Genomic DNA, 26,608 nt, shown 5'->3' on the forward strand with positions numbered 1-26,608 from the left:
CAGATACATCCAAAATTTATGCTTCAAATTTATTTACAAGGATCGATCTAGACCAGATTCACATTACCTGAGGATCCAATTCAATTGACTCTCAACTTCCAATAATAATGATAGTAATATCTCAGGCGTATTCATATTGTATTAACGTTATTAGTTATGGCTCCAAGAGAAAATAGGGCAAGATAGGGTATGACAAATCAGGTTAGATGAAGATTTTAAATAATGATCAACAAAGTTTTATTGATACAAACTTGCCATGTTTAACAAAATAACATTGGAACAAAAACAAGATTTTCGAAAAACATACAACAGTTGTGTGCGCTTATTTCTTGCCAAAAATCCTCCTTAGGTCACCGGGTTAAGGCAAGTGAAAATTTTGCGAATAAAACTCAACCCACGACCCTCAAATCACAGATTACTTCATTTAACCAAGAATGATACCATTGTTCTACTTTATCTCAAGTTAAATTCCCAAATAATCCCAAATGCATAGACACTGAATAACAAAGCCAAAACATAAGCTCCATCACCAATAGTCAAGACACATTAGTTAAAACTACTTATCTTATACTAATAATTAGAAGTTAAACAAAAGCATAAAAAAGTAAAGGGAGCTTCTAAGCTTTTATCTCAACTTCAGTGCTTGCTGGAGTTGCTGCTTGAGATTCACTATGTTCATGCTTTCCTTCCTCAATTTCCTCTTCAGTGTCACTTTCATCTTCTGCAAAAACAACATCCACTATATATCAGACCGAAAATGGAGATAAAACAAGACTCAATCCTAACATACGATAAAGACCCGGTTTACCTTCAGGCTCATCAGCATCAAAATCCCCTAGACCACCACCCATGTTGAGTTGCTGCAATATCAAGAAAAAGGTAATGTAAGTCTAAGTTCAGCACAAATCAATAGAAATAACTACAGTGTACTCATGTTTTACCGAAAAGTCGATGTCACCCATATCCATATCTGCTCCAGCTGCTGAAAAAATTGAAGTCATGGTAAATATTACCACAGGTTGGTGTTATAGATCATCAATAAGGCATAACCGTGGTGAAATTTACTTACGTTCATTGTCCTGTTCATCTTCATCAACCCATTTGTCCCAGTCAGCTTTCAAAAACGTTGGCGATTTACCTTCTTGCTTAATCAGTCTGCTCCACCAGTTGTCTTCTGCCTTCTTTACAAGATAGCAGATATTTCTAGATGTAATACTAGATTTGCTCTCCTGAATGACGACAATTAAATGACCGTTTAATTAGGGAGTAAATTTTGGTACAACATACCGAAATCTAAGCATGGAGAATAAGTGAAAGAGATTTACTCACATCGACATCTATTTTATCAAAGAGATCAAGAACGACTTCATATGGAACATTATCAGCTCCAGCAGTTGCAGAAAAAGAGAATTTTCCTTCTGGTTCTAGTTTCTGTTTTACATTCTTGGCATCAGGTAACTCAACTGTGATAAACACCTTGTCAGACCTCTGGGCCCACTTGATAGTAGGATGTCGGCTGAAATAAAAAAAAAGATGGAACAAATATATTCAATAAGCCATAGTATCATAGGGAAACATTTCATTGATCGGAACTTTCAACTCTAATAACCATAAAAATTGAGTAGCTGTGTGTTTTCCGTCTAGTCATTTACAATTATGCAGCACTTCATTATAAATATCACATGACATACATAATTTTTATGAAGATTATTGAGAAGGCCATCGGCAGCACCATAATTTATATTTTGCTCCTAATTGAACTGAATCCATCATCAGAACAGTGTTAATTTTGTTTAGGCCCAGAATTAAACAGTCTAGATAATTTAAAAGATCCAAGACCAGGAATCTGAGTGTCTGATTCCAGGACTATGCAAGACTAGATAATTGCTGAAAGTTTGAATTTCTCGCTTCTGGAGCAGGAAGCACTTAGAAAATGGTAGGTAGGAAAAAACAATGCATGCAGCAACTTCAGTAAGTGAACTTCCGCAAATAACAGTGTAAAGCTACGAGGTGATGAAGCAGTCAATTGGCTTAATTTTATGTATTAACAGCTTGTAAGTCACTAATTACCACGTTGGCCCCCATATTATATTGTCCACGCTTCAGATGTCTAGTCCAAAGTGTGCGAGGAGTGTTTAGTTGTGCCACATCAATGGGATGTGTAATATTTGTTCTCCTTGATCTTTGAGTAATCCTCAACTCATGAGCTAACTTTTAGAGTTGAGTTGGGCCCATTGTCCATTTTTTTTTATCATGGTGTCATAGCCAAACTCATCCCAATTCTTGCCTTCTTTGTTTACCCAATATTGACTACCCATAGTATATTGTCTACGCTCCAATTGGTAGGCTAGGGCGTGCGAGGGAATGCTAGATTTTCACATCAATAGTGAAGGAGGACTTCGTCTCCTTATATCATTTTTTTTTAAAATCATGATGTCTAAACCAATTTAGATGCACCTCAATTTCATGAAGTATCTGCTATCTCCCACTAGCACAATCACTGAATAATTATATCCACCAATACTTGATGAAAAGAAATCGCCTAGTATTTTTGCCTCAACTGAGATTTAAATCTGAGATCTCATGATTCTCAACCAACTTCATTGGTTTCCTCATATGGTCTTAGGCAATTCTCACCTCATGAGCTAGGTTTTGAAATTGAATTAGGCCTATGGTTCATTTTTTTAAATCAATAAGACTAACACTAGTATCAAGTCAAGTAAAAGATAAACAACTTGAAGGGCCAACAAATGACTTATTTGATTGAATGAGCACTCTTTATTAGAAAATACGTTCTACAACTCCAACCTCACCATTAGACCATCAGCACCTCCCACTTAACTGAAATTATTCCTCAAGTGTACAAAAATAAAAGACAATTCAGGGCAAAATGAAGTCAACCCTTACCCTTTTCCCTTCACCATTTTTCCCTCGCAACTAACTCTAAACCTATTTTCATCCACATACGTGGTTAAACAACACTCTAAAGTTGCTTTAAACAAGTTCATACTAGATCCATGGAAAGGCATTTTGCTCACCCTCACTGAGAAAATATCAAGAGGCGCTACACTAGCAAGAAGCCAAGTTATCTTAAACTGCAAATACAAAGGGAATGTCCTTGTGGTTCATATATCTATCGAAAGGAAATACGACAAATCGAGTATCTCAGCCAAAATAATCACTACCTTTTTGTTCTCTTCATTTTCTTTTCTAACCATGAGTGAAAGATGAAGTTCCTATTCCCTTAGTAGCTTAAAGATACAAGGTAAAAGATATTAGCTAAGATTCTATTAGAAATTAAATTGCTCTACAATCTGGTCTCAAAACATAATAGGAGGCAAGAATACACTCAAAAGAGAAAACTACACTATTTATAGCCCACCACCACCCCCATTTCACCAGCCCCTACACTATCCCCGCACCCCGGGAGCGGGGCCTTCTACCCTTCCCAGTTCCCCCCTCCCTCCCAATACCTAACTCACCTCAACCCCTCCACCCCACCTTTGCACTCATTAGTGTTTGAGTTAATTATTTATAGATGCTCTTTGAACAATATTTTCTATACCTATCAAACGCCAAAATATAAAAATAAAAACAATTAATTTCCAAGAAAACATTTTTTTGCTAGAATGTGAAATAAAAAAAATACTTGCATTAGCAATGCTATATAAGTGTCCCCTTAAAATAGACAACCTCTTCATAAATATCTATTATACTGTCCAACACTTCATACATTATTCTTCACTACATAATAATCCATGAGTATTATTAACCAAAACAGCATAACAATCCCATATCAATCCACCAATAGTTCTGCAAAGTGACCTTATCAATCAGAGGCGGAGGCAGAGCCAGGATTGAGAGTTTGGGGTTCTAAATTTCCTTTAAAAAAGAGAGGGGAGGGGTTTCAAACCCACAACTCTAGCATGAAAAGTATTTACACACTGTCAATCAATTTTGTTAGGGGTTCATAAGTTAATATACATATATATTTATTTAATTTTCTAGTACAAATTCAGAAAATTACTGGGTTTGTACACGAACCCCCACCTAGCTCCGCCTCTATTATCAATTAGAAAGCAAACTATATACATATAACAGAGCCTTCCAATGCACAATTAGACAGAGTTCAGCAAACCACGTTAATATCCATAACAAAGTAAGCAAAATCATAAGTACTACTACTTAGGGTTTAATTCAACTAAGAAAACCCAAAACTTTCCTAACAAAAAAAACAATCCAAGAAAACCTAAAAATGCATACTTTAATACGTTTCGAGGTTCGTTTTTTATTTATTAATAAAAACTAGCTCTACGCACCCCGCCTGGCGAATTCGAAAAAAAGAGAGCACAATGTAACACAATAGATAGATTTAAAAAATTACCTCATGATGTTGCTAGAGGGGAAAATTGAGAGAGTAGATGTTTGTATGTGCCGTTTTGAAATTGCTAGGTTTTGATTATATACTGAAGATTTCGAAATTTGAAGGGTGATATTGCAAATTTCTAGATACTTCTATTGCCTAGATATTTGGAAAAGTGAAAATATTTTTATTGTATCATTTAAATACTCCTAATAAATAAAACAAACTGTACCTTTTTTTTTTTTTTTTTTTATATATAAAAAAAAAATCATAATGTAAAGGTGGTGCTTTTGTGGCTTTTGTTATTGCCGGACTAGAACCGGTGTTTTAAAATTTTTTGTTGGGACTCGCCTCGAGGCTCTAGCAAAACGCCTGAAACTCAAGTGTGAGGCTTAGTTTTGTAAGACTTACGCCCTAAGCGCTCGATTGTACGCCTTAAGCGCGCCCAACGCTCGAGGCACGTCTAACAGATCTTACACAAATTATGTGTTAAAAAGTTAACATTGTTGACCCTAATAATTCTTGAATAATTGAATGACACTTAATAATTTTTTATCTATAGAGATAAGAAGATTGAGAATAGCTCAAATAACAGGTTTTAGTATTGCATCTTTCCTATTTGGTAAAAGTAAAACTGTGAAAGTAATTATATATTACGTAATATTTCTTTTAAAAATATGTCACGAAATTTTACTTTTTCATTTATCTTTGGTCTTCATGGTTTTGTCATATGTCTCAAAATTATTACTGTATATTTTATTTAGCTATTTGAAAGTAATTTTATTTTTATTCATGATGGAGTGCTGTTTTTATGATAATACTAGTAAGGTTATTAATTATTTTCTTTTAGGGGGTAAATTGTATAGTATGATTAAAAAAATATTTTTGAGAAATAATGATTCTTTTATTATTAGAAAGTTAAGATATTAGATTATTTATACTTGTATAATGACGTTAGAACTTTTATTTTCTATTAGTTTATTTAATCATATTTGTAATTATTTCAAACTATTGATTTATTTTTATAATTTGTGTTATTATATTATTATACTATATTATAAATTAAAAATTTAAAGATCCATAGGGCTTACGTCTCGCCCTATACTAAGTAAAACGTCTTGCCTCACGCCCCACCTTTTAAAACACTGACTAGAACTATGTGATATGGTTCGATAATTACCTTAATTGAATTATTGAAAAGCATTTAAATAATTTGAATATATTATTTATATATGTTTTATAAGAAATTTAGTATAAATTTATTCTTTTTGCTAAAGAGAAATATAAGATCAAGTTCAGAATCAAATTTTATTATCTATTTTTAAAATTTTTATACCAAATCTCTCTTCTTTCTATTTCTCTTGCTCTCCTCATGCTCTCCCTTCTATCTCTCCTTTTGAAATATTTTTTCCACAAAATCAAGGCTCGAAAAGTGAATCAACTAACATTTGTATAATTTTTATAATGTAGTTGTATACATCAAATATCTCTCAAGTTTCTCTTTTTGTATCCTCCGGTGAAATACTATAATCATAAGTATGTTTTTCGATCTTCAGGCATCAAACAACGATACATGTGTAAGTGGTACAATGTTTAAAATGTTTGATACAATATATTAATGATATATGTATCAGGTTTGTCTGACATAATAATTGTGTATAGAATTGAAATGTATCATATTTGGGTAAGTATTTGTTACATGTATCTGAATACATTCTGTATCAGCATATATTTTTATATTTTTACATCGCGAATGAATAAATAATACAAGAACGAATGAACACAGATGATACTGTGTGTATTAATTTATATCTGTCATTATATGTCAGATTATGATCGTCGATTTTATTAGTATTCGGTGTATCAAATTGTATATTTGTTGGAACAACATGTATCTAGCATCTTTTCCCTCTCTCCCCTAATCTCACTCGCTTCTCTTCTCTCACTAACTGTAGTTATAAATTGTAATCAAATAAATTATAGTTACTAATGATATGTAAGTTCCCTTTCAAATACTTATCTTATTAATAACAATAATTAAATGGTCAAATTACATAAATTCCACTAGTTTAGGTCTTAATTACTAAGATTCTCAATAGTTTCAAATATTATTTTCTGTACCATATTTCATGCTTAAGATACATGAGTCTGAATACGCGAGATACATGTATCTGCCGACTTTTAAAATCGAGATACATATTTCATTTGTTTAAATTAATTAGTTGTAACTAATTTCCTTAATCAGAAGAGTAATTGAGATACATGTATCATTACTCACGAGATACATGTATCCATCAATTTCAAAACTGATTTACAGGATCTGTGCTTATCAACTTTAACAAGTTTCCCTAAAATAATGAAATCATAAATGTAATTCTGTAATTGTAAACTTCATCTTCTTCATTAATTCCTTTTTAGTATCTTAAATTTTCGAATATTTCGGCCTTGAGATACATGTATCATTTTTCATGAGATACATGTATCCATCGATTTTAAAAATTGAGATACACAATTTATTACTTTGAATTAAAGGAGTGTAACTTATTTCATTAATTAATGAATAATTAACAAACCAAATAGATTTACAGGATCATTGCGTATCAACTCTAACAAGTGTTCCTGAAATAATAAAATCATAAATCATAGTAATTTTGTAATTGTACAATTCATCTTCTTCATCAATTCATTCCTTTGTATATTAAATTTTCGGCTTGAATATTGGCGGATGAAGACCCTGCACTGACCAAAACCTAATTCGTAAAAGTTTATAAAATCAATTTTTATACCAATATTAACTCTATCTCGGGTATATAAAAGGAATGTAAACCAAGATACATGAGAATAATGAAAAATAATACTATAATTTATCTCATTAATACAACAATTGTGTGAAGAAATCTTGAACTTCTTCCGGATAATATTGGTCACCTAAAAGAAGCTAGTTAATGACTAATATATAGAAAATATGTATGTACCATGGCAATAATGAATGTGAGTTTGTATGATGTTTGATTATCACGATTTAGCGAGGGGAGAGAGAGAGATGGGGTGGATGTGAAGTACTTGGGGTGGAGGTGAGCATAAGGGTGATGAGAAATTAATTTGAATTGCTAATGTATCATTAATTAAGGAGTTTAAATTTTAAGATAATTATTCAATACCATATTAAGAGATTTGTGTATCTAATTAAATCTTTTAAAATATATGGTATATATATTAAAAATGATATTATGTGTAATTTTTTTAAACTAGAGATAAAATAAGAATATATGATAGTAAAATATGTCTAGATAGTTTTTCCTAATTGAATATCACAATTAATAGGTGTGATTGAATAGTATATCATAAGTGCATGCACAAATATTGCACGTATACTTACTAGCTAGTATAATTTATCAATTTAGTGATTGGAAAAAGCTAAAGTGGCATCCTTTTATTCGTTAACGTGATGTGTTCATCACATATATTAAACAAAAAACACTTTTATTCCTTTCTATTTGATGTGTTCACACATGTTCAACTAACCGTATTATTCTAACACAATGACATAATATTAATCCTCGTCTCAAAATATTTGTCATATTTTATAAATAGAAAAATATTTATTATATTTTGCCTTTCTAGAAATAGACTATACATAATACTTTTTGTAATTTTTAAGTATTTAAATATTAAATTATTCAAAATCTATTTAGTTTGAACAATTAATTAAATCTACTTTTGAAAAACGAAATATGATACATTATTTTAAAATTGAAAAATACTATATTCCAATGAAGATGGAATAATCTCATGAAATTGTCAAACTAATGGTTTGAATAAATAAAAATATAATATTTGAGTTGGTTGTAATTTTTAAATATTCTAATGCAAATTAAGATTAAGGTGACGCTACTTCTAAGTAGGAAAGTTGGATTAGAGTTTTGCTTTGACATTAGCAGGAAAACTTTTAAAGATTTAAAAATCACAAATGGTACGATCCTTTCAATATTAAAAAATTTTGAAAGTTGAAATTATAAAATTCAAATCTCGAATATATAGATAAATAAAAAAAAAACCTATTAAGCTATAGACATATGAACATTAATATGGTGATTATGTATTGCACGTGCTAAAGTTTATGTCAAATATTATGAAATTGTTATATTAAAAGAATAATAAGTTATTAATTTTATTGAATAATGATTTTTGATAAAATTATGTGCATCAAATAGTTTAAAATCACACATATTTATTTATGTAGTGAATATAGAGATTTGCAATTTCATAAGTAGGTGTACCGATCTGAAGGGTCAAAATCCCTAATGAGAAATCTTTCACGGTACATTATGATTCTTTCGTGAAGCGCTTTTCCACTTTTGTCCATGCAAGCAAAGAGATTTCAAGATAGCATACGATCAAAAAGCTCCTGGAAAATCTTCTAGAGAGCGTATCCTTAGTCTCTACTCCATCTCTATTCTAAAACGAAAAATAGAAAGAAAAAGAACGTTAAAATATTTCAATATCTTGTTGTTATGATTCATATATTCATTTGCTAAGATCATATTAACATTTAAAAAATTTCAAATTATATTCACAACTTGTAAGTATTTTGATGTTTATGAAAAAAATATATAATTTAAAAAAAAAAACAAATTACATATTCTAATTTAACTTTAAATAAATTTAATTTTCATATCACATGTCCAAACAATAAGTTTTAGTATTCTCACGGAATCTTCTCTTGACTAACAAATACAAATTGCAGAAGTTGTCAAGATATGAAGTTGCTTTTTGTTAGACAACGCTTTATCTCTTGTGTGAGACTTCTCCATTTAAATTAAATTCAAATTTAATTCGATTTCAATGCCTTCAATATGAAACTTCTTGATTCGAATTCAAATTAAATCGGATTCCCATGTCCAAAAAAAGAAAGAAAACAGAAGCTTAATCCCCTAATCCAAAAAGGTCACTGAGCTTCAGTCTTACCAAACACGTACCTCCCCATATATTCCCAGAACTTTCCTCCACAACCCCAATCATCCTGGCGGCTACTATATTTTTTCTCCTTTTTTGACTAAATCACTTGTCCCAATTCGGTTCCTAATCCATTTTTTCTCTCAAATTCATATTTTTTGGATACCCTTTTGCTTATTGAATCATTTTGTGATTGGAATTTTTTTGATTAGTGAAGAGATGAAGATGTTTGAGTTATCTGATTCGGATTCATTGGCTGGTTTTGCATCATCAAAGAATGTTTTTCCACCGGGATTTAGGTTTCATCCGACTGACGAGGAACTTGTTCTGTACTATTTGAAGAAGAAGATCTGCCGGAAGAGGATTCTGCTTGATGCCATTGCTGACACTGATGTTTACAAATGGGAACCGGAGGACTTGCCTGGTATGTTATGATATGATTTTTGAATTGTGGGTTTTGATTTTCTTGGTGTTTTGGGGTCGTTGACTTGATCTGATCATGGGTTTTGATTTTCTTTGTGTTTGGGTTTGTGATTTTTGAGCTGTTAATTGTGGAGGGTTGTGATTGATCTATGTATTGTAGTGATTTTTCTTGTGTTAATTGCATTGCATGTTCTATAATTCTCTTAGAGCTACAATTACATGTAGTTTGTGTATATGAACCTCTATGTGTTCTGTTTCATAATTGTTATGCGTTTTATATTTGCTGTGAGGAGTTCATTGTGCTTATGCACTTGAGCCGAGGGTCTTATGGAAATAACCTCTCTACCTCCACGAGGGTAGTGGAGATAGAGGTAAGGTCTGCGTACATTCCTATCCTCCCAGACCTCACTTGTCGGATATCAAGGTATTATGTTGTTGTTGTTGTTGAGTTTATTGTACTTATAGGTCTGGCTGTGTAATTGAGCTTCTAAGGTGGTTGTTGGTTTATACAGGATCATTTGTTGAATTAGATTTACTTGAAATAGCTTCATGTACCTGTGTTTATGGCCTAATTTCTCAACTTTATTGTTGTTTTTTTCCTTTCTGTGTTTTCTGTTCTCTAGGTTGGTTGGGGGTTAGCTTCAGCTGTATATGTGTTTTTCCAAAACAAAATTTTAATAGAATTTGTATTGATTGAAGAACATCTGAGAATTATGATCTAACATGATCTTGAGTCAGGGGAGATCATCCGTGAAAGTCTAGAAATATCAGAACCAGTCTTCGACATGCATTTCTTTACCTTGGTTATCAAATGTAAATGTGACCATTTTGAATGCTATTAACCCAAATTCTTCCCTTTTTTGTGTTTTGTTTGCTTTTCGCTCTTTTGGTTTCCTTTGTAACCCTTATCTTATTCACACTTGTTAATTGTTCTAAAATTAACTGGTACTGCTTTGTAAAATCATATTGTGGTAGATAGTGTTTCATGACCTTTGTTAATATTTTGAATAGTATACTCATGGATTTGCTATTTGAACTGCAGATCTATCTAAGTTGAAAACTGGGGACCGGCAGTGGTTCTTCTTTAGTCCCAGAGATCGAAAGTATCCTAATGGAGCACGGGCAAACAGGGGAACGAAGCATGGGCACTGGAAAGTTACCGGAAAGGATCGAACTATTACGTGCAACTCTCGTGCTGTTGGAGTTAAGAAGACCCTAGTCTTTTATAAAGGCCGAGCACCAGTAGGTGAACGGACAGACTGGGTGATGCATGAGTATACTATGGATGAAGAAGAGCTGAAAAAATGTCAAAATGCCCAGGACTACTATGCGCTTTACAAGGTATTTAAGAAGAGTGGCTCCGGGCCTAAGAATGGTGAGCAGTATGGTGCACCTTTTAGAGAAGAGGAGTGGGCTGATGATGACTGTCCAAGTGCCAAAGGCGTTGTCCATCAGGATGCTGCTCCTGTTGATGGTGGACTCGAGGAGTTGTTGAACCCTGTGCTTATGGAGCCACTTTCTGTAGATTATGATTATGCACTGGAGCAGCTTGTACATGAGGAGGATGCTCGAAGTACCTTGCTAGATCATTCGGCAAAGGAAGTTAATTTTCCCCACCACAGTGCGGTGATTGCCCCAGCAAAGGAAAGCTTTGACTTGACACAGTCAGGCACATCACAGCTACAGTTACATGAGGTAACAGAAGTCACATCTGCTCCCATTATTTATGAACAGCAGCTACATGTGGTGGAAGAGGATTTCCGTGAAGATTTTCTGGAGATGAATGACCTCCTTGGTCCGGAGCCAAGCACTCAGAACTTTGATAACTTGGAGCTGTATGTTAAAAACTTTGATGAGGCAGGACCAAGTGGTCAAAACTTTGATATGCCTGCTGGAAACTTCGAAGATTTGCAATTCGATTTTTTAGATGGGTTGTCAGAGTTTGACCTGTTTCATGATGCACCGTTGCTTGATGATATAAGAACAACTGAAGTTGGGCAAATTACTGAACCATACATGAACAACTTTGTGAATGGTTCTGAAAACCCTGCTTCTACAACATATATAAGCACTTTTCAGCATGAAATGACGAACAACCAGCTAATGTATTTGAATGAGGGAGAACAGACTAGCAATCAACTGTGGACACACGATCAAAGGTTCAACATCTTTAACCCCAGCGAGGCAAATCAGTTGGTTGTTCCTCCAGCTACTTCAGGTACCCAAATGATCTCAAACAGCAATAATGCAACTTTTGCTTGGCCTATGCTGTATTAATGATCTTTTACGATTTTCATAAAACACATTTTCTATGTGATCTGACTTTATGGAGCTCTTGGCAGATGATGGTATAAGAATAACCATGTCATCTTCAGCATGGCGAGAACTCTATTGCCCAAGTGGAAATGGGGGAGTTTGAGCCAGCAAGAGCTCTGCTGCTGCTAATATATTAGTGTTAGATTTTTTTTTTCCTAATTTTTTAAAGTTTTGGCAATGTTTTAGGTGTTGTATATGATAGTATTTTGGCAAATCATCCTATGGGCGCAAATCAAAATCAACTACCCAATCAAGATGATGGTACACCATCATGGTTGACCTCTCAGTTGTGGGCCTTCGTGGATTCTATACCTACTTCTCCTGCTATAGCTGCTGAAAGTCCAGTGGTTAATAGTGCCTTTAAGCGCATGTCTAGCTTTAGTAAGATGAGAATAAACTCCAGGAACATGAATGTTGTGGCAGCAGGTAATACAGCAACTTCAAGAAGTTCGCGCCACTCTAAGAATGGGCTTTTTTATTTTTCTTTTCTTGGAATACTGTGTGCAATCTTATGTGTGTTAGTAGGAACATTTGTCGACATCTTGAGGAGACTCATATACTCTTAAATATGCAAAGAAAAGTTGATGTTCTATCATTTGGCATCTTGCCAGAATCAATGAGAAGCAGAGCATACATTCTATGAGTAAAACAAAATCTACTTATAAGTATGATGTTTAAATTCCCCCTGCCCTTTGGTGCTCATTTGGTTGCTAGGTAGAGTTATGCATGTATTAGTGATACAGAGGTTAGCTATGCATGTATTAATAATGTAGGGATTAGTTATGCAGATATTGGTATTAGAATGGAAGGATTAGTTGTACAAAGATTAGTTATGCTAGGTTAAGTTGCCATGATTTAGTTATTCTACTTTCTACCTTGCATAAAATAATGCATAGATTTCCTCCTAACTTATACATGTGTTAGTTATGCGTAGAAAAACATGAACCAAGCATTGTATTAGCAATGCTATGTTTTGTGTGAAAAGAGAACAAATCAACCAAACATGGTATACTTTATGCTAGATTCTACATGAGTATTATGTTTCCTCATTTTGTAACTAAACAACTCACAAAGTTATGCTAGTTTTTAATACATGAATAACTCCTCTCTAACTAGCAACCAAACGACCTCTTGTACCACCCTAAAGTAGTAACAAAAAGGTAAAAATAACATAGGAAAATATCCCTCAAGTGAACAGTAGAACAAAGGAATTATGTCATTGGCAATTTTGACTGAAGTTTTGAGATTATTTCATAGTCAGTTTCTCTTTGCTTTTAGAGTTGGAATTTGCAGGTATGCATAATTGGCTTTAATTTAGGTGAGTTCAAGTTGATTTCTGATTTGGAAGGTTCAATGTGGCTTGAAATTTGATTTTGTGTCTAGTTTTCTTGTTTATAGGTTGCACAGGTTGACCTATTTGGTCAGGTAAGTTCGGTTTGGTACTTGTTTTCGTTACTCGAGAGGAAATCGATTTTTAACTTGTCTTTTGATTATGCAGCATAATATATCATCAGCTGTATAATCCAGTTACACTACCTGCTATTCTTACTTGGTAAAATTGCTTGCTATGAATTGTTTGTCCTTCAGCTCATAGGTTTTTTCTGCTCCAAATTATGTTCAATTCCAACATGGTCTTTGTCATACCCTAAACTGGAGAAGTGACTATTCTTAACCTAGCTGAAGTATTTTAATCTTCCGAGTTTCAAAGTTACTAGTATGTAAAACTTGTTTGGTGCTACAGACAAGGTTCGGGGAAAGTGGTAAGTACACTGTCATTCTTAACCAGAGTTTCTGGTTTGAGCCCGTGGTATGATCCCACCTTTGTTAGGGAATACTTTTACTCCAATGTGGGACTGGTAGCAAACTTCAGGTGGGAAATCAGAAAATAAGTAAATTCAGTGATTCTAACAAATACATTAGGAAGGACATGAAGGGGACAACATCTATAACTCTTTAACATTTTTACAACATCTATAACTCTTTACATTTCTCAAAACTTCCTCAGAGCTGCCACTTGTCGCTCACTCATTTCGCTCTCTCTCCACTTGTATTTCTCTGATATGTTTGCAACCTTAAAATCAATTAGATCTTCTGTCTGACGCTCTGCCATGAAAAATAACACTTAGCTTTACAAGTAATAGCCTTGCAAATCTACACCCTTCTGAATATATGGAGCATAGTCCTATTATACAACCTATTGTTTCCACTTCTTTATTTTTCTTTCTCATTAATTCAGTACCCTACTATATATATTCCTTTTCAAGAATCTTTTTTTTTTTTGTGTAAAACAAGATTTATTTATTTTCAAGAACCTCTTGAAGCAAGAAAGCAATATTTTTTAATTTTTTCTTTTGGGAACACTTGGGACAAGAATGCTAATGATTTATGTCAACGGTATATGTGGTGGGCGCTTCATTTCTAAGCCACGTTTTCATTTTCTTGACACTTGGGGGTTTTTTGTTTGTTAAGTTATTTCGGAATAAGTTATTATATTATGTATATGAGATAATTTATTTCATCATTAATGTATAAATAGTGGGATAAATAATTTAACGATTATCTAACACCTTCAACCAAATGCATAACAAAATAATCTTGCATTTTATTCTGAATTATTATACCTTATGTCACACACCAAATGACTATGGATACGTTTTTAGGGATGATAATAGGGCGGGATGGAGTGCAGGCGGGGCGGGTTTTATCTCCACTGCAAAATTTCAATCCTCCCCGCTTCCACGTGCTCCGCCCTGCTCCACTTAAGTTTCTTCTATTATTTTCACCAAAGTTGCAATCAAATTTTGATTCTACTAAAAGAAATTGAATTTGAAATAACACATTCACTGTACCCATTATAGTATTAAATAATATGATTTTCTCGGATCATTAATATTATTCTTTTGTTTCAATTTATGTAATACAGTTGAAATTTCGAGATTCAATAATATATTATTTTTAGGTTTGATCGAAATTTCTTTGTTAATTTTATAAGTTGTTAATTGTAGAAATATATAGTACTCCGTACTTATGCATTTTCCAAATCTATAATATTTTATTTCAAAAAATGAGTAAATAGAATTTCCATAAGATGGATATGTACCCTTTTCAGATGTAAGGACTAAGGATTATGTAAAATATATAAATAAATATCTTTTTGCAACAAAAAAAAAATCAAAAGAAAGTTTCAGTGTTTTACTTAAAAGCAAAAGTGACAAAACTATGGAGGAAAGAACGAAGGCAGACAAAAAAATTAGAAATTCCTAACCCTAACCCACACCCACCCCGCATAAAATTGAAAATTTTAAATTTCAACTCACCCCACATCGCTCCATACCTGCATATATCTAAACCTGTCCCACCTTGCATATGTCAAACCCACACCGCCCCACATTCATACCGTCTTATTGTCATCTCTATACGTTTTACTGACCTTATAATTACGTTATATCTTTTTTAGATGACAAATATAATGTTACATCTGACACTATTTATATAAATAATAAGTCAAATCTACTATTTACTTTTCTTTAACTTATATGCATGGATTATACATACACTATCCATAAATTATATCTATATTATACATTCGCTATTTATTTTTAATTTAAGTAGTTGTGTGAGCATCTGTTTAAGTTAATTCTTCTTTAAAATAATCTAGTAGCAATGATTGCTTATTGTCAATGATAGATCTTAGCACAAAATCTTTGAAATGATGTACTCCATCGTCTCATTTTATATGTCATCCCTTTCTATAAATAGTTGGTCCATAATATTTGTCATTTGATAAAATTAATGCATAAATTATCATATTGTTCCTTTTTTACCCTTGTGAGTTATTAGCCTTGAAAATATACATTTGACCAACTTAGAAAAGCTAAGTAAATGATTCATGTTCATTGGTTAAATTAATTAATCAAAATAAAATTCATATTCATTGATTGAAAACTTGAGTTTCAAAAAAATTAAATAAGAGTAGAAGGGTAAAGTTACATCATTTCTTAATACAAGTGCAAAGTAAAAATATGACATATAAAATGAGACGGAGGAAGTATAAAATACATAAGTGAAAAATTATTAAATTTTAAAATTAAAATTATGTAGAGTATCTTTTTTGTAACTTAATTATTGGATACAAAGTTTTGTAGCACTTAATTACCATAAATTTGGCCAGGGTTGTCAATTTTTTTAATTCTGAGCGAGGTAAAATCAACAAAACTTGTATGAGGTTTCACTAATTTTTCGACATGTGAATTGTGGGGGTGGAGGTGGGAAACTGTTAGTTAAGGCAGTAAATGAAACCAAAAGGAGAGAGAAGGTAAAATTTGAGTGGGATATTGCAAGAAAATTGTGGGGTCTACGTCATATTCAATTAAATAAATTTAAATATTACTTCTTCCGTTTTATTTTATGTAAGGTAGTTTGACTTGACACAGAGTTTAAGAAAGAAAAGAAGACTTTCAAAACTTGTAGTTCAAAATGAATGATAGAAATTTGTGTGACTGTAAATCATTCCACGAAGGGTAAAATAAATATGTTATAGTTAAATTGTTACTTAATATAGAAATGTGTCATTCTTGTTGGGACTGACTAAAAATGAAAGTAAATCACATAAATTGGGACATAGAGAATTTATTGAAAGTCGAGAAGTGTACAGTAAAAAAGTAATGAAGGGAATAAGAAGTCATTTGATACGTATATTGAAATATACTGATAAAAAATCATTTTAATAAAAATGTCAAATAAGATATCAATGCGAAGTTTCATTAATTTACTATTTCTAGAAATAAAATATAGTAAAAATACGTATTCAATAAATTTAATATAAATTTTGTACGATTTAATAGAAGTATAATATGTAGAAATTTGATTGTTTTGCTCCAAATTAAAATAAAATTCGTACTATATAATGTTGTTATTCATTTAACATCATTAAGATAAAAATAATACTCTAATAATATGCTCGTTATATCATAAGATACTTTTTAAAATCTTCACTTTGTTACATTTTTCGAGTCTTTTTCTCAGTCCTATATCAAATATCTATTTTTAAAATAACTCCGGTTTGAATACAATAGAATATACATAAATCTTATTTTATCTTATAATATAGAACTATTTTTAAAAGTAACGCGTGTTTAAAGAAAATAGTGTAAACAAATTTTATTTTGTCTTATAATATAAAAATAATATTTTTTTTATACAACTTAAATTCAACACGTTAAATAAATGTGAATATAAATAGAAAATAAAATTTTGTCGATTGTACCTCGCTCAAAATGAAAAATTTCCAGGGTTGTCCCTATTTGTCATTGCAGTTGGAAACATGACAACCCCTTATTAATTAACGGGACCTATTAATATTGTCTTTGATCTCCGACATGCGTTTGACAATATATTATCTCTTTACTGATCGAACGTCAAAAAATAAATAAGAAAATTACTTATTTTTTAGATTTTTTTAGTGGAGACATATTTTCCTTAGCGGAGAAGAAAGTATTGACTATACCAATTATTATTATTTTTAAATAAATGTGTCAAATCAAAATTTGATAGATAAATCTAAATGGAAAGAATATCAATTATTGAGATACTAAAATACCTAATTCCATTTCCAAATTTATCCCAGAAGAAAACAGTTGAGAATAGAGACCTCTTCATTGTTATACCAAAATGAATTTTTTCATTATTATTTAACGGTGGATTCAAACAATATGCTATCATAAAATTTAATTAACAATTAAAATAAATATTATATTTAAATTAAAAATCAGTATAATATTACAAACCATCCAAAGGTGTGATAATTGTGACATATTGAATATGGAATGAAGCTTTATAAAAGCAAATTAATCGGACTTTAAATTCAGAGGCGTATCCAGGATCTCAAGAACATGGGAGCATCATTATCTTTAAAATAGACAATTAATTCAATTATATAAATTTTACGGTGAGAACAAGTTGACAAGCAAGTAGGTAGTAGCAATCTTTATATAGTAATATATTAGCAAAAGACATCATTCACTTACAATTGTCCTCGACGAGTTTTCATATTTTGAAAACGGTCAATAATGGCATCATTACTTACATTTTTAAATATACTACGCTCTATATAGCAACCTAAAAATCATTCAAAAGATCTTCATCCATCCTATTACGCGAATCATTCTTTATGTACTTCATGGATGAGAATGTTCTTTCCACGCGTGCGGTAGCAACATGAATAATCAAAGTTAGCTTCACAAGTAAATACACAAGTGGCCAAGTTTGATCTAGTTTTGTCTCGATCATCACTCTTGCAAGATCCTTGATTCCCTTCAAGTTGAGAAACTTGCTATCACACTTTTGAGCATAGACAATAAAATCACCGAGTTGAGAATTGAGTAACCGAAGCTCTTTATCACCAAACTCACTTGGATAGTACTCGGCTAGTTTCATTATCCTATCCTTGTGAAAATTAGCAAATGAATCAACCGGACTCAAACTAGCCATACCGAGGAGTAAGTCACCAGTCACCACATCAAAACGATAATTGAGTTCTTGAAGTGCCAAATCAATAACGACATAAAATACTTCCACACGAAAGTGATGCAAATATGAAATATTGGACCTCTTACGCTTCAACTTCCCATTAGAGTAGTCTTCATTCATTTTGGGAATTGAAATACCATGTTTACCACAAAATAAGCTAACCTCATCCATCATAGAGTCCCATTCATCCTCTCTCATCATTTGCAATCGTTTCTTTGAAAGGTCAAGCAATTCCATAGCATTAACGATATCTTGATATTTCTTTTGTAAAACTTTATTCAACTCATTCGTCAATAGCAACACCTTAAACATCAAGTGCAACATAAAGACAAATTCAAATTCATGAATCTTGCTCAAAAGATTTTTCGCCGCAAATCTATCAAGATGATATGGACAATCACGTTTCATATCCTTAAGCACGCTAACAATTGAAGAAAAAAGAATTAGGAAATTGTCCAAGGTTTTAAAATGAGTCCCCCAACGAGTATCACCCGGTCGTTGGAGGCCACGTTCTTGATTCAAACCTTGCCCTGTATGAACTTCTCAAAATTTAAGCAACTCTTCCAACTTATCTTCTTGATGTTGTCGAAGTGAATCTCTGCGTTTAAATGAAGCTCCAATAATATTCAAAAAATTAATGAGAACATAGAAAAAATTATCCACATCCGAATTCTTTTTGGAAAGACCTACAAGTGCCAATTGCAATTGGTGAGCAAAACAGTGAATATAATATGTAGATGACGTATCTTGTAAAATCAAAGACTTGAGATCATTTATTTCCCCTTGCATATTACTAGCCCCGTCATAACCTTGATCATGTATTTTGGATGTACATAATGAGTGATCCAAAAGCAAAGAATAAATTGCCTTTTTTAATGATTGAGAAGATGTATCATTTACGTGGACAATACCCAAGAATCGCTCGATCACCATTCCACTTTTGTTGACATATCTCAAAATTAGAGTCATTTGCTCCTTATGAGAAACATCCTTTGATTCATCAACTAATATTCCAAAATAATTACCGTCCAAGTCTTCAATGATAACCTTAGTTGTTTCTTTAGCACAAGCCTCCACAATATCTTTTTGAATTGTCGGATAAATCATCATATCATTTTGTGGAGCATTACCTAATATTACTCTTCCCACATCAAAACTTCTATCCCCATATCATTTCAAAAGTTCAAGAAAAGCATCCTTATATTCGGAACCTTCACTTTCATCATGTCCACGAAATGGAAATCTCGATGTCAAGAGAAATCTTGCTACATCAATTGAGCCATTTAAACGCATCCGATAATCACTTCTTGCCTTATCACTTTGCTTGTCAAAAGAAGATTGGATCGATTGCCGTTGGTTTATCAAATCTTGCATCCTATTGAAACATTTATGATGGATTCTATATACCTTACCAACATGTTTTTTGAATCTTTCTAAAGCTTTGTTCCGACACCTAAAACCATCTCTTGTAAATGAATCTCCGGCATTTTCACGACTTTCAAGTTCATTCTTGAACAAATAACAACACAAACAAAATGCCGCATTTGCTTTAATGCTATATTCCAACCATTGAGATCTTCTCTTAAACCAAGTTGGTCGAAATTGACGCATTTTATCTCCAAACTTAGTTTTAGGGAAGATATGATCAACAGGTTGACATGGCTTTTTTGAATGTAATACCTCCTCACCGCATCTCGAATATTAGGACCATAAGATGAAATAGGCATTCGATCTTTGGGATCTGCTTCAAGAGATTTAAAATCAAGCATATTATCCGTATTTGAAAGTAGAAAAGAATTTGTATGTCTTTGAACTTCCGGAGCAACTTGTGAACTCACAAATGGTTGATTAGAGCTAGAACTTGGTTGGCCATCTTTTGGCTTTGGTAACTTGATGAGAAACTTATCCATATGTGATTTGATGATTTGAATGTAAGAATTATTTTACCTACAAAATTAAATATTCACACTTCTATTCAATCTTATCAAAACAAAATAATTTTAAAAAAATATTAGCACAAATAACAAGTTTACTAATAAAAGAATCACAATTATTAGATAACTATTTACAAATCAAGAAATTCTTATAAATTTAAATATTCAAGTAATCAAATAATGGCACCACTTCATAAATAAAAAAAAACATATAAAACAAATGAAGTACATTAATAAATAAATTTCTTTTTTAGATAGCATATCTTGTTACTTGTTCTCAAATCTCACTTCTACTTCACCATGAACAACAAAGTGGAATGAAGCCAAAAGAAAGAAGAATAATATGATGTCTTTACTTTTTTTGACCTTTTAGTTTAGGGCTTTGAAAAGTCAAAAGAAAAAGTTAAAAAAATAAATAAGAAAAACGTCTAAAGAAGGAAAGGAGAAAAAGAAAGTAAAAAGTAAATTTTGACTTTATTGACACTTCTAGCTTAAGGTCTAGACATAGCTAATGCAATCTAAAAATATGAGTATTTGAACCTCTTTTTATTTATAAATTATTAAAAAGATCTATGAAAAGTGGCACATTTAGTTATACTAGATGGGGATGGCCCATGCTGAGCACGGGCCCAACATAATAAATCTGCTCACCGTTGATGATAAATTTTATTGTTGAAAAATATATATACCACAAATTACAAGGAAACAATTTATTCAAATTACGTGTGTAATAGTAAAAAGGATGATCTAATAGGTAAGGAACAAAGTATGCTCATTGAATTTATTAATTGTACACAATAACAAATCATCTATAAAGTAGAAGACATTAAATGTTGACACAACTCCAAAAAAATCGAAAAGAGAAAAGGAAAGGAGAATGCTCAAGACATTGTTGGAAACATTCTGCTTTTATCTGTCATTCAAATTCTAGTGGTTTCACAACTTCTGGACTATCCAATGTTGCCATGAGAAACATCAACTGTACATTTATTTTTTCCTTTTTTGATGTTGTATGTTCTTGTATGAAATGAGGGAATGAATATTTAATTCCTATACCCTTTCTTGAATGTAGTTAATTACCTTAATGCTATTATTAGTAATAATTGACCCTTTATTTTCTTCTTGCATAAGTTGTCTCCCTCAGAGTTCACTGGACTCTCTTTTCTCTTCTTTTGAGTATTCTCTTGTTAGGTTGAAATCTCAATTTACATTGTCCATCCAGTTGGCTCATTTCTCGTGGAAAACCAAAAAAAATGAGCATATCGTCAATTATCGTAGGTGCACAGCAGAAGGAAGTGTTTTCAATTATGAAATATACTTTTAACTTGTTGGATTTGTGACAAACTTACAGTGCTGCGTGTTTCGAATTTGTCAGAATTGGCAAGTGTCAGCTTCATATAGGCCCCCCACCGAGAATTATTCCTGCTTGTTCACTTCATTTAACAGAGCAACAATTATATCTGCAGTTAAAATACGCTTAAAGGAATAAATATCAAATTTGAAGAAAATTATCATCATTGATCAAACAAATTACAAGGAGCAGAATAAATAGTAACTAATCTGATTATGAACATATAAGTAAAAAATTCACTTGCGCAACCAAGGTTAGTAATCACTGGTTATAAGCATTTGAAGAAATTGAAGACCCATAAAAAAGATTTATTTTTTCAAAATCTGCTTATCAAAAATTAACTTCAAGCACCACTTGTTTACTTGAAAGTGTTCATCTCAAAACGTTATCCGTTGTGTACACAAACTAAAGAGACCACTTAAATTGGGGGCAGAAGTAAAGTTCAGTGAAAAAGAATAAATAAATTAATAGGAGACTCATGGCTCCATAAAAAGAATTTGAAGTTGAAACAAAAATTAAGTCTTAACACATGCAGCTGAAGTTGTTCTCAACATCTTCTCTAATCAAGGCAATATCAATAAATCGTTCAAGAGCAACTCAATATGATAAGAATTCCACAATTGTACATTATAGAGTTCACTAACATAGAGATTTTGACCTATGTTTTCAATTGAAATATAATAGAAACTATAAATGTCAACTAAAGAATCAAGATATCAATTTACTTTAAAATCAGTTCCCTATTTAATCTTTCCAACTCATTAATATCATCACATGGGTAAATCAAATACTGTAAGCTGGGATTCCTAATCCATAGATACCTTCTATCAATCATTCTGTACACCCTTCCCGCATTGCACACAAAAAAAATTCCTAGGATACTTGTTCAAGAAAAACTCACACGGAGCCAATTCAGAAAAATCTTGTCCGAGGGAATCTAATTTTGAATGCCCACATTACATGCCTTGCATTAGTCCTTCTACAGTTGGGATGTTGTGATGCTAAAATAACAAAGTATGAAATTGTTTTTCTAGATTTTCATTTCAACACTTTCAGAACTCCCTGAAGATGGGCATTCAATATTTAGCTACAAACAATGCAGTTCTCTGCAATAATATTTCATTGGCAATTTACTACCATGGTGTTTCTATTCAAACTTGTAATACACCAACTCAAAATTTTAAGTAACTGGTGCGACAGTGAACATTATATTGAACTCAAGTCTAGCTTTCTCAGACTTGTAATATACCAACTCAAAATTTTAAATATCTGGTGCGACAATGAACATTATGTTGAACTCAAGTTTAGCTTTCTCAGACTTGTAATACACTAACTCAAAATTTTAAGTATCTGGTGCGACAATGAACATTATGTTGAACTCAAGTCTAGTTTTCTCAGACTTTTTTCAGAAGCCAAATAACTTTCTAATTGTACTAATAAGATGATGATTGAAATGATGTATCATATCCATTATAGCAATCTAAATGCCATTATTAAGTCACATGTGAGTGATTGTTCTTCTTTCCCATGGTAAGCACTCCCTCAATTTAACTAAGTATGTTTATTTTTCTTTCCGATTAGAAAGATACACTTACAATGGAAGACAACCTGAGAGCGCTATCATTTACAATCAACAAGTGTTATATATATATATATCTTTCGAATTAGGACACATAAAATACACAAAAAGTAGAGAGCGCTCTCATTTACAATCAACAAGTGTTATATATATATATATATATATATATATCTTTCGAATTAGGACACATAAAATACACAAAAAGTAGAGAGCGCTATCATTTACAATCAGCAAGTGTTAAACATAGTAGCAAACCCAATACTTGAAACATATGATACTACCTATACAAAAAATGAATATAAGAATACATATTACGTACCTCTCATTAATGAATATTTTCATTGTCTTTCCCTTTACTACAGCTGAAACTCCAGTCATAGTCCATCTAGCTTTTCCTGCAATGTAAGCCAAATTCATGGATGGGTATTTCACATTATTATGGACTTTAAATATCAATGATCTGAGCATATATCATTGGGAACAAAATTAAGTTCACTAAATGGAAAGAAAATGTCAAAGCTTTAGTACCACCAGGCAGAACAGACTTACCTACTAACATTTAAGCCATGAGGCAACCTGCACTTCAAAGATCAGTATGTATTCCATAATCTGGAGCACTTAGTAGAAGTTCTGAGGCTCTTTACCAAAATGTGACAACTTGACTTGACAGAGGATGCTCTTTTACATGATTGAAGTATTTTGCGAACCTAGAATCAGTGATTTTAGCATCCCATATTTGCCAATCAACAAAGCAGACCCCATAATATTTCGGTGCAAATACACTCTCGTGACAGTGCTGCAGCTGTGCAAGTAACTACCGCATACAACGGTTTATATGAAACCGAAAAAATACTTTGAAAATCAACAAGTGTAATGACCAACAACAAACAAAAATTAATCTCGAACGATACGTGTCTGTGTATTTTTCATTACAGGGTTGTTGTGCATCAAATCCTCAATAGAGAATGGGGCATTCTCACTATACCCCTCTTCCATCTGTCATCCAAATAAGAAAATATTGCTCCCTCTATGCTCATCCGTCAATGTGAAGTCTCAAAGAAGACATATCACATCTTCAAGCAGCAAAAATCAAGGGAAAAAAAAATAAAGAATCCCCAAAAATAGAGCAAATGCCAGCTAATAGTGCATATACTAAAGAGGGCTATCTTTGCGGTAGTGAAAAATACCAAGCAAAGTAGGTTGCTTCGTGCAGATGGCAAGCATAAAGTAGGAGAAAAAGGAGATAATTAGGAAACTATTGTTAAACTATATCATTTCCAAATTCAGAGGAATTGACCTGAATTGAACTGAACAGTTGAAAATATAAATTCAGCTATGGCTAATTGGTAAAAATTTCTTACGAAGCAATAGAGATCCAAGCATACAATATTTAGCACAAAAATATCTATTTTTTCTCTTTCAGTTCTCCTTTTTTCCTATTCTTCTTACTCTCTTTTCTCCTCATCTCTTGTAGCCACCACTTTCCCCATCAGCCACGTTCCCAAAAACATTTTTCTCTACACATGTATTCTAGTAATTTTCTTCATTTTCCTTCAGTAATTTTCCCCCTAAACTTAGCTTGTTTTTCAAGAAAACAATTATCTTAAAAGGTAGCTTATGAAAGTCATGTTTGAAACTTTTCACTCTCTAGGAGGTAAAATATCTCTTCATAAGTGCATCATGCATGGATCATATACCATGAAAAAAATCTCAAGGGTAAATAGCTAAGGAAAACTTTATTGCAAAAGATATATATATTCTCGTTGAAAACAAAGGTAAGTTCATAGCAGTGTAGAATCGTGGTGCAGACTTGTGAAATGATGTCTTGGTACTGATATTTAGTATTAGTTTTGTACTCATCAAATAAAAAGATCTAAACTAAAACAAATGTCTTTTTTGAAATAAAAGTAAAAGAGTTAGTGACATCTATTATTGATCTCACCAAATTTACCAAAGTGAAATATCAAAAAGATAAAGGGGGAACAAATGAGAGTTCAACCATTCATATATATCTTCTTATATGGTCTATGAATAGTTCAAGCCAAGCTTCCAGTAATATCCTCATAATCATGAATTTGCAACAAATTGGAAAATTACTTGGCAACCTTATCAATTGAAAATGTACATCAAATGACTATAGACCAAACTATAAGCAAGTGCAAACTGTGGTAAAACTCTATTGTATATTTAGAAAATTAGAAGATCTTTGTTCTTTTATTCGATGAGTCAATCTATCCATTCTTATTAGGGGAATTCCTTTATCTTATCAAGAGTCCTAGGGAAATAAAAAATAACTTCGAGGTATTTTTTTCCTTTCTTTAAACTTCTTCAAATTTTATCATCCTACACCTCAGGACTCAGATAGCTTTGAAGTTATTTTCTATTCAAGCAATCCAATTTCCACAAAGGATGGGAAGAACACACATGAAAAGCAAGCTTTGTAAACATAAATTTGGCTAACCAAGTTGTGTCGGTGATCCTAGTTTCAGCATCTTGCCTGAAGTTGCATATTTTGTCACTGCTACTTCCCTTTCTTGTCAATAGTAGTTGAAGAGGTCATATTCCTTTTGTTTCTTTCAGCGGCACTTGTAATCCATTGATTTAGGATGTTACAGAATTTGATAATATATTTACTAAGAATCAATGGATCATTCTTCTAACAATCTGAACATAACTTTCATCAAACATGTTATGTACAAAGGAATATGACTACAAAATGAGGATAGAAAAGTAACTACAGTTTCCGTGACCTCAAGGTTATGAGCCTTGCGAGCTATCAGATTGCTCTACCACAAGCGAAAGATAAGAACTGAAAACTAATAGATAAAAAGAATTAAATATTCCCCTCCACCCTATCAGTACAAATGGAATAACTCATTTATACAGAATGGTAAAAGGGCTACTATGATCATCAACAATAGAAATAGAACTAAAGTGTTAATTCTTACCTACTTGATCTTGTTGCTCCTGGTAACAAATATGCTGAACCATTTCAGCAAATATACACAGTAAACTAAAGAGGATGAGGTGATTGGTTCAGTGTAGTGGCAGAGGACCACAGTTTTCTGGCATATGCAATTATTGAAAGAACAATAAACCATTCAAACAGTTAGGAAGCATGAGTAAACAGTTCCAAATTCTAAAAAAGAATTTCTTAC

At 32.2% G+C, this 26,608-nt stretch overlaps 3 protein-coding genes across 4 annotated transcripts; 1 reads left to right on the forward strand and 2 right to left on the reverse strand.

Moving 5' to 3' along the window:
• Nucleotides 1-602: 602 nt before the first annotated feature.
• LOC125820222 (co-chaperone protein p23-1-like) lies at nucleotides 603-4,408 on the reverse strand. Its single transcript, XM_049499651.1, has 6 exons — nucleotides 4,385-4,408; nucleotides 1,330-1,516; nucleotides 1,070-1,229; nucleotides 942-982; nucleotides 809-860; nucleotides 603-721 (listed from the first exon to the last, which is right to left on the reverse strand). Exons 1-6 carry the CDS (start codon nucleotides 4,387-4,389, stop codon nucleotides 618-620), a joined length of 549 nt encoding a protein of 182 aa, XP_049355608.1. The 5' UTR covers nucleotides 4,390-4,408; the 3' UTR covers nucleotides 603-617.
• Nucleotides 4,409-9,330: 4,922 nt separating this feature from the next.
• LOC125820167 (NAC domain-containing protein 17-like) lies at nucleotides 9,331-12,726 on the forward strand. 2 transcript variants are annotated; one of them, XM_049499592.1, is made up of 3 exons: nucleotides 9,331-9,743; nucleotides 10,785-11,960; nucleotides 12,245-12,726. In XM_049499592.1, the coding sequence occupies exons 1-3, from the start codon at nucleotides 9,539-9,541 to the stop codon at nucleotides 12,622-12,624; spliced, it is 1,761 nt and encodes a 586-aa protein (XP_049355549.1). In that variant the 5' UTR covers nucleotides 9,331-9,538; the 3' UTR covers nucleotides 12,625-12,726. The 2 variants fall into 2 exon arrangements, with proteins under 2 accessions (XP_049355549.1, XP_049355550.1); XM_049499593.1 differs by having other exon boundaries at nucleotides 9,381-9,743; nucleotides 12,085-12,726.
• A 5,449-nt stretch (nucleotides 12,727-18,175) lies between these two features.
• Nucleotides 18,176-20,496, reverse strand: LOC125820333 (uncharacterized). Its single transcript, XM_049499773.1, has 2 exons — nucleotides 20,267-20,496; nucleotides 18,176-19,007 (listed from the first exon to the last, which is right to left on the reverse strand). Exons 1-2 carry the CDS (start codon nucleotides 20,494-20,496, stop codon nucleotides 18,176-18,178), a joined length of 1,062 nt encoding a protein of 353 aa, XP_049355730.1.
• Between the last annotated feature and the right edge of the window lie 6,112 nt (nucleotides 20,497-26,608).

Source organism: Solanum verrucosum, unplaced genomic scaffold (genome assembly GCF_900185275.1).
Source record: "Solanum verrucosum unplaced genomic scaffold, falcon-dt-bn FXZP01000229.1, whole genome shotgun sequence".
Classification (NCBI taxonomy): Eukaryota; Viridiplantae; Streptophyta; class Magnoliopsida; order Solanales; family Solanaceae; genus Solanum; species Solanum verrucosum.